Here is a 9,240-nt window from a genome sequence, read left to right on the forward strand (position 1 = left end):
TTTAGTGATGATAATCCTGAATAGAAATCAACTAAATTTTAACAATATCCAACGTACAGGTTCTGTTTCATTTCTGCTTTAATTGCAACTGCTATAAGATTTCTAATGTAAAAATTGATTTGATGAGAAGCACTAATTAAATAAGTATGCAGTTTATAATTGGATTCTAATAATTAATTAAACGATTTAATTATACTCCTAATTATTTTTTGTTTAAAAATGCAAATGACAGATGGTGTAAATTCACACCTGTTCCACACTGATTAAAATTGTGTTATTTATTGGTGATGTTGTTTCTTAAACATCGCCTCGTAATTTGTATTAATGAAAGTGAGCTCCTAAAACTGAAAGAAACTAAATTTGGTTTCTATTTTATGCATTTGACTGCCGTTGGTGCATATAAACCAGTACAACGGATCTAGCAGATGAACTTTTACGTTGACCCCTGTTACTTTGGCGATCTTTGACCTTCTGACTCCGAATTCAATAGGGTGCTTATTTGGACCAAGAGGAACTAAGTTTCAAAACCTTAAAAACTACAGTTAGAGAGTTATCATGCGCCCAGACCGAGGCCCAGACAGACAATCACAGAGCTTCAGGAAGGACCTGTTCCGGTTCTTAATAATGGATAAATTGGCTATTTGAAATAAATACTCGTATAATTAATAAATATCGAGATAAATATGTAAAAAATGACTACTGGTCTTTAACTTTGTAAATATGAAAAGGCCAATATTAAGTGAAACAGTAAAATATATTTTTTAGCAGGAAGGCAGCGTTGCATCAAGAGAGTGCAGGTCAAAGAATGAATCTGTCCTCTAGTTTAGGTATCTTGTCTATTCATTGTATAGTTTTTTAGGTTTTCACACATTAACTAAATGTTGGTGATAAATGTAATCACCTTCACATATCAAGCATAATCAGTGTTTGATCTTCTGATTTCAGTATGTTTTTGCAAATACGCTACTTGTATGTGTAAATAATAGCGTGGCAATCTGAATTTTGCACTGCATAAGGTACGTCACAGAAACCATGGTGACAGACATCACTTGATTTTTTTTATGGGAGCCTATCTCGGAGCCCATGTTATTCACAATATTCAGAAGGAAATCGTGCCATTTCAACAATAGGTACACCCTTGCTAGAAAAGTTGAAAAAATTCAAGTTATAAACAATGACCTTGCATTGTATTGGAAAGTCTGTGGTGGTTTGGACATTTAATGAGAATGCCAAACAACAGATGGCCTTCTGGTAAACAGAAAAGGGGATGACCGAGAAGTTCCCTTTTATGAAGGGATAAGCACTTCAATGGAACAAAGATAGCAATGATGACTATTGTGAGTTACATCATTGCTATCTTCAATGGAAGCACTGGGTAAGAGGGTTTAAAAACTAACACCTTTTGTAAATAGAAACCCACATTTTTATAACTCGGATTTGAGACATTTTCAATAGGATTGTTATATGTGGCATGGATGAACTGTTTGAAACTGGTTGGTCCAAGCATTTGTCAGTTATCATGTTCACAGACAGATAGCTCGACAGACAGATGTACACAATGGACTCCCCTATTAAGCTTGCATGGCTTTGATCTGCCGATTAATAATCTTTACTAATGAAAAACAAGTAAATTGTGCACAACTCTTATGCAGATAAAGCGTATTTTTTTAAACCGAAGTAGCTTAGTAAATAGTTGGGTTATACGGTAGTAGCATGCTATATCTATCGATGTTTACCTTATTGGTAGATTATGGGAAAGGCGATCTTTACACATAAACATTAAAAGGTCTCCTGGCATACATTCAAAATCTGCTATATATACTTAATGCGAGAAGAATCAAGACTAGGCATGGGAATTTTTTTCGATATATCGATAGGTATCGATAGTTATCGATATATCGAATAACAATAGGTAGAGCTAAAAAAATCGATATATCGATAGATCGATAACTATCGATATATCGATACTTATCGATATATCGATACCTATCGATATGTCGATAACTATTGATATATCGATATGTCGATAACTATTGATATATCGATATGTCGAAAACTATTGATATATCGATATGTCGATAACTATTGGTACGATAAAATTATGTTATTGTTGAGATTTCAACGAGCGCTACTATTTTTATTAATAAAATCCATTTTCGTGTTTACTCTCGTGTAAATTTACTATTTTTAGTTGCTCGACGTTTCGGAAACTTAACTTTGCTCCCTTTCTCAAGAGAAGCACTACGTCACATCATCATCCATGCCAAATAAACGCAGTAATAAAATCTTTAGAAAATGGATTTTATTAATAAAACTCAATAAGATAACTATCCCTGTCGATAACTATCGATACGTCGAATATTTCTCTCAAATGAGGCGTGCAATTACCGCTTAATTACAGCGGTAATTGCATTGTAGAAAGCTAAAGAGCCCTGCGATAATTGCACAGTTAATATGGTAAATTGGTAAATCCATTAAAGTTGCAAGAACTGCATTCGGTTATTTTCATATTTTGTTAAAAGAGCCCTCTTGTCTTGTCGGACTCTTTTGCTAAAATATAAAAGTAAACTCATGCAGTTTTTAGACATGCTTTCAAAAAAATTATCGGTAATTTTGATGCACTTCTGCAATTACCTACCCGATACTTATATCGATAGATGAAAACAGTTATCGCCCATCCCTAGCGATAACTTCGACATATCGATATATCGATAACTATCGACATATCGATATATATCGATAACTATCGACATATCGATATATCGATAACTATCGACATATCGATATATCGATAGTATTCGATATATCGATAACTATCGATATATTTTACTTATATCGATAACTATCGATATATCGATAACTATCGATAGTTATCGATTTATCGATATATCGATAGCTATCGATAGGTATCGATATATCGATAGGTATCGATGTATCGATAACCATCGATATTTCGATAATTATCGGCATATCGATAAGTAAAATATATCGATAGGTAAGTACCCGATACTTATCGATAGGTGAAAACAGTTATCGCCCATCCCTAATCAAGACCATTGAGAAATTCTCAGAAATATTGCATTGTTCCTTTGTAGGTTTCCTCAGACATTTTCGAGATATTCACTATTAAGTTTAGTTTTTGCATCACCAGTAGATATGTCTAGTATAGAAGATATTTTCGCCCCTTGAGAGTACCCTTCTCAGACACTCTGTTCTGCAGATATTTGCAATGAAGCTTTGACATCACCAGTAGATGTGTCTCGTCCAGACGTTCTACTTGTTCTTTGTGAATACCCTCATCCGATACTCTTATTTCAAAATATTCGCTTCCACGTCGCCAATAGATATAATCCGAGATATAATCTTGTCCAGAGGATTCATTTTGCCTTTGTGAGTACTACGGTTCTGTCGCTTTTTACCACCCACACGTTAGTGAAGACAGGTATTGCATTGAGATCAACAGTGACCCTCCACTTGACGGAAATACACGTTTTGAAGCACTAGGAATCCAATTCCAACAAAATCTCAATGATGCCGGTCTGTACTCTCATTTCCGGTTAAACAGCTGAACTGATTGGAACCAAGTACACATACCTATTCTTAGGTATAAAGGAAAGAGCTGAATCGCGCATGTGCAAGTGTCTCAAAGTCACAAAAAACTGCAATTTTTGACGTTTTTCCATAGTATACCTAAACTATTGGTTGGAATTGAACCAAATTTGATACATATGTTCTATAGAGATTTTACTAAGAACTGAAATACATTTAGTCAAAATCGCGATTGCGCAAATCATTAAAAATCATAATTTTCTGATTTCATTTCAAAATGGTATAAAAATTTGAAAATATTCGCTCCCTTAAAAGATATGAAGGAAAATAAAAAATTGTCAACTTCACAGTGACTATATTTTCTTAGTTAAAAGCGAGGTTAAAAGAGCTACGGAAAAATTTCACGCCACGGATGATATTAAAGAAACATTCAAGTAAGTAATTCAAAAGAATTGAATATTTAAAAAGATTTAAAAAATAAAAACCGGTTCAAATGATTCAAAAAGTCCAAAAAATTTTAAAACCTTAATCTTTTTGAATCGACATTTAATTTTTGAGTTTTTGATTTTAAAAATAATAGGTATATTTGATCTAGTTATCACAAGATTTGTATATAAAACATTACAAACAATTTAAATAGTAACACAGATAAATTATGAATGTTTAAAATTGAAATATTTTTGGACGGAATAAATAGCATTTTTTTACCTAGCACACAAATTTGTTTGTAGTGAGGGATAATAAGGATTTGATGTAAAGAAAGATATTTTATGAAAACTAACTGACAATTGTAGCCATTCCTAGTAGATCTTAATATGCTATCTTTTTCTCGATCTTTTTAGAATCTACTATACAGACTGTTCCATTAAAAAAATAGGTTAGGTTCGCTTTTTATCTATCCTTGTATACTTATGCTGAGAACGGCTGATTATTTAAAAATCATTATAAAGAAACCTTTGTAACAAACATTTTTCTCTTTTAGCCAAGAAAATATGGGATCATTTTAAGTTTCACAATTTTTTGTGGTTCTTCTGTATCTGCCATTTTCAAAATAAGTATGTTGAAGTTGAAAAGAGATACAGAAAAAATTAACACACCAAGGATGGTATTAAAAGAGATTCAAGCATGTAATTTAAAAAAATTAAAGATTCAAAAAATTAAAAAAACGGTTCAACTGATTCAAAATAAAATTTCAAAAAGATTTTTGAATTTTTAAAATTTGTTTTAATCTTTTTTGTCTTTCTGAGTCAATATTGGCAGATTATTTAACAATCATAAAAAAACAACAAATAGACATTTTTCTGTGTCTCTTTTAACTAAGAAAATATAGGGTCCGATAGGGTCATTCTAAGATTGATAATTTTTCAACTATAGAGTTTCAAATTTTGATTTGCAAATTTAAGTTTGACCCAGAGCGCATAACTCCTATATTACCTCAAAATGCTGATCAAACAATCTTCTACAAATGAAAAATTTCAAGATGGCCCTGTGGCGAACCTTCAAACCATAAGGTATCTGTTGCAACAGAATTCAGTATTCTAGAACAATCCCTCTAAAAATTGTTCAAAACCACAAAAGTCGACACCTCGAATGTTGAGTTTAAAACAGAAACTTTACCTCTTGAAGTAGTATGGGATTTTATCTGTCCCAATATTTTAATGTTGTAAGAGAGGTTTTTTCCATTTATTCAAAAGAATCGAATTTTAAAGGGAAACTAAATGGTGCTTTTGGCATAAGCAGGACATTTTATATCCTCATCGACATATTGGGACATACAGTATAAGAAATTATTTTCAACAAAGTCTAAAGTACTTAAATGTTAATTTTTTTTAAATTTCGATTTTCAAGAAATTTGTAGACTACCATGAGCATAAACAACGTGGCAAAATGTTTCAGAAATCCCCGAGGAAATCCCTGATTAGGGTTTGAAAATAATACCTACCATGTTTAAACAATATCTGATATACAGCGTGAACTAGCTAACTGCGTTGTTAATTACAAGTCAGGGGTTTACAAATTTTGTACAAATAGCCCAGTGTTGTTCTCTTTCAAATGACGTGAAAATTGAATCTCTCAAGTCAATTTGTATCTTTGTCAATTAAAATTACAATTGCGTAAATATCACCATTATTTATTGCCATGAGCTGAGTAAATCCCCCCAACCCACCACCAAAGTGGTTTTTTTGAAAATTGAAATGTGGAAAGATGGCTGAGATCTTTGATGTTGAATGTTTCAATCTAAATGTCCACGTGCACATTTGATAACCGCATGTGTGTGATTCAAAGATGTTAAATTATTTTTCTGAGGCCACATGGATTTTGATCAAAACATGTCAAAATCGTTATTCATGCACCAAGATCATTAGGAAAAAGACTAGGAGCATTATCTCAATGCCCAAGACATGAATTTGATTTTTGTTAACTATAAAATGTATTTTGTAAGATTAAAATAAATTGTCGTTAAAAGTGATTGTAATACTGAGGATCCTTCGATATTTCGTTGCATCGGTTTATTAAGGATGCATATGTGTGCATGATACCTCACGAATGACAGGTCTTAGAGTTTAGAACTTTCCTTTAGGTCTAAGTAAGCAACCTACTGAATTTAAGGGCAAAGGTCACCAAAGTTACAGGGGTCAATGTAAAAGTCCACATAAAATGGGTCCTTGGATACTCCATTGTATTGGTTGATTCATTTACTTCTATGGCAATCCACTTGAATCATAATATTCAGAAAGGACGTCGGAACGGACAAAAATTTTCGCATTACATGCATATTTTGTGGAGGGGACGCCCTGGGTGCATCACTTTATCAATGTCTGGTACAAACTTTCAGATATAAAAGAAATGTTACATGCTTTGCAGGTTAGTAGGAAATTTTGGGGAAATGTGTAGGAAATTGTTTAGAAATGTTGATTTTTGGGAAATGTTGAAAGATTTTTTGATATTTAAGAAATTTTAGAAATAGTTAGGAAAGTATTTTTTAGAAATGTGTGGAAAATTTTGGAAATGTCTAGAAATAGCAATGTAATATATAACTCTCGCCAGGAAAGATTGCCGGTCACAGAACACTTGATCCCGATCTACAATCTCTGTTTTTCGTAAGGTGCTAGCGACTTCCCGGATCGTATCGTGCCAATGTTGAACGAAAAGACTTTTTGTTCAACATTAGCACGATCCTATTCCAGAAGTCGCTCGCATCTTAATAAAAACAAAGATTGTAAATCGACACAAGGTGTGCTGTGACCGGCAATCTTTCCTGGCGAGAGTTATACCTACAGTAACACATTCCTTTGGTAAAAACGTGTAAATAAGCAATATGCTACATATATCCGTAAATTTTTGAAGATATTTATGGATGATATTGGATTTCTCGAGATAATAAAAACAGGTTACCCTGGGGACCTTGGAAGCAGTAAATGGTTGGGAAATGAGCGGACGATTTTCGTTGAAATTGGATTTTATTAGAAAACCTTAGAAATCGTATTTTCTTAGTTTCTAAGAAGTCATTCTTCTGTACTTTTTTGTTACGATCTTAGAGGAATCTCATCGGCAGCTTTGAAGGTGGCTACAGGTAAAGAAAAATTCTCGGCGTAATAAGGACAGGAAAATCATCAATGTATCATTTTTCTTGAATCTCATGTTTGTTCTTTGGACGAACATCAAATATTTTGGCATTTGGCCCTTCAATTTTTAGCTTGATGATAATACAGTATCGACTATTGATTGTGATAAGTAGGTACTCATTAAAGTATCCAGTTCGTTTAGTGCACCCTACAGGAATTGATCCTTGTTTATGGGAAATTGTTTGTTTATCTAATTAGGTAGAATATCTTTTTTATAACTCTTGCCAGGAAAGATTGCCGGTCACAGCACACCTTGTGTTGATCTACAATCTATGTTATTGTTAAGATTCGAGCGACTTCCGGAATAGGATCGTGCCAATGTTGAACGAAAAGTCTTTTTGTTCAACATTGACACAATGCTGTCCCGGAAGTCGCCCACATCTTTAGAAAAACATAGATTATTGCAGACCGGGATCAAGTGTTCTGTGACCGGCAATATTTCCTGGCGAGAGGTTTACATGAATCTGCTTACTACAATAACATATCAGCCTGGAGATTCAGAGAGGGAATGGTGCAAGTATGGGGACTTTCCCTCCTTGGGAAGAATTTATTTTAATAATATTTTGCTTAATAAATAATATACAATGAAATGTTTAATTGTATTGTTTAATGAAATGCTATAATTAAATTGTTTTATTGTTCTAGCAGATTGTTGATCCTTTCCTATTCTTTTAATTGAATTTTTTTTGTAGAATTTCTCAAAAATAAATATGCGCTGATATTTGCGCTTTGTCTCTGCCAGTTAGCAGATTTCAGTACCTGAACGTTTCTCAAAACTTGTTGACGTCTCAGTTGATAGGTATATATGAAGTAGAACGTGGTGAAAAAATCACCAATTTCATCGCAAAAAGGACCAGGTGCAGCGTGAGTCAACGATTGCGCGGAGTAACTTAATGCCTTGAAGATAAGATTTTTTGATAGAGTGCTTTTGTATTATGATATGGTTGAATATTCTCAACCTTTTTAAAATATTTGGAATTATACAGGGTGCGCCCACAAAGTAGGGCGTCAAAATGATACATTTTTTTAAATAGAACGCCCTGTATTTGAATGCATTTTTTAATTCTAAGTGTAATTGTACGTATTTTTTATTATATGGTTAATATCCGAAAAATTTAAAGATAATTCGATTTGTAAGAAGAATTGGGCATTTGCTAACGTCAGTATATTGTCAAAATTATTACTTAAATTTTGATTCTAGGTTTTATATCTTTTATCCTGGGTTAAGTAAAAGTCAAATAAATACATCTACTATGAAACATTAAAAAAATAGCTTACAGGATAGATCCAAAGTTACAAAACTTCATATTAAAAATCTCCCTTTTTCTTTAATGAAACACCCTGTATATTTTTCTGTCTTAGCTGTTCCAAAAACCTTCAACTTTGTGGGCGCACCCTGTTCCAAATATTTTTAAAATGTGGAGAATATTCAACTATATCATAATACAAAAGCATTCTATCGAAAAATCTTATCTTCAAGGCATTAAAGTTACTCCGCGCAATCCAAGGCGCAATCGTTGACTCACCATGAACATTGTCTCTTTGCAGAGAAACTAAATTATGTGTTCTTGTTTTGCCCAGTGTCTGATTAAAGAACTTTAGGATTCTGAAGCGCTAAAAAATTTTGGGCTCCTTGCCTTATTGGCAAAAATAACATACACTAAAAAATACACATTTATAAATTTTTCGGGCCTCGACTAACCAAGAAGCCGCGGGCATCCATTGAACCTAATGTCACCTTCGGATCTCAAGATGTCTGCTAATAAAAGAGATCTGTAATGAGAGGTCGGCTTCCAAGCTTTTTCTATGTATACTTAAATTTCAAAGGGCTCGTTATCTTTTATAATGTGGTTAATGAGTACGAGACCTAGATTTTTTATAATTCAAATAAAGAAGATAAGCATTAATAAGAGCAAAAGGCAGAAGCAGAAGGTAAACATAAAAAAAGGTGCATACGACAACCTTGACATGACATAATCGGTAATCCCGCGTTTCTCTTACATTGTATCAATGTAATGCATTTCATTTCATTTGCAAGCTGCAGTTTTTCGTAATATCATAAGGG

General features: G+C 33.1%; 1 protein-coding gene across 1 annotated transcript in view; it reads right to left on the minus strand.

Moving 5' to 3' along the window:
• The window catches only part of LOC116164074 (coiled-coil domain-containing protein 130 homolog), a 9,730-nt gene extending 1,020 nt beyond the window's left edge, over positions 1–8,710 (minus strand). Inside the window, exon 1 of the mRNA XM_031478202.1 lies at positions 8,702–8,710. Coding sequence (XP_031334062.1) covers positions 8,702–8,710 — 9 coding nt within the window. The remainder of the gene's footprint in view (positions 1–8,701) is intronic.
• Between the last annotated feature and the right edge of the window lie 530 nt (positions 8,711–9,240).

The sequence above is a fragment of the Photinus pyralis genome, unplaced genomic scaffold, assembly GCF_008802855.1.
Source record: "Photinus pyralis isolate 1611_PpyrPB1 unplaced genomic scaffold, Ppyr1.3 Ppyr1.4_LG2, whole genome shotgun sequence".
NCBI lineage: Eukaryota > Metazoa > Arthropoda > Insecta > Coleoptera > Lampyridae > Photinus > Photinus pyralis.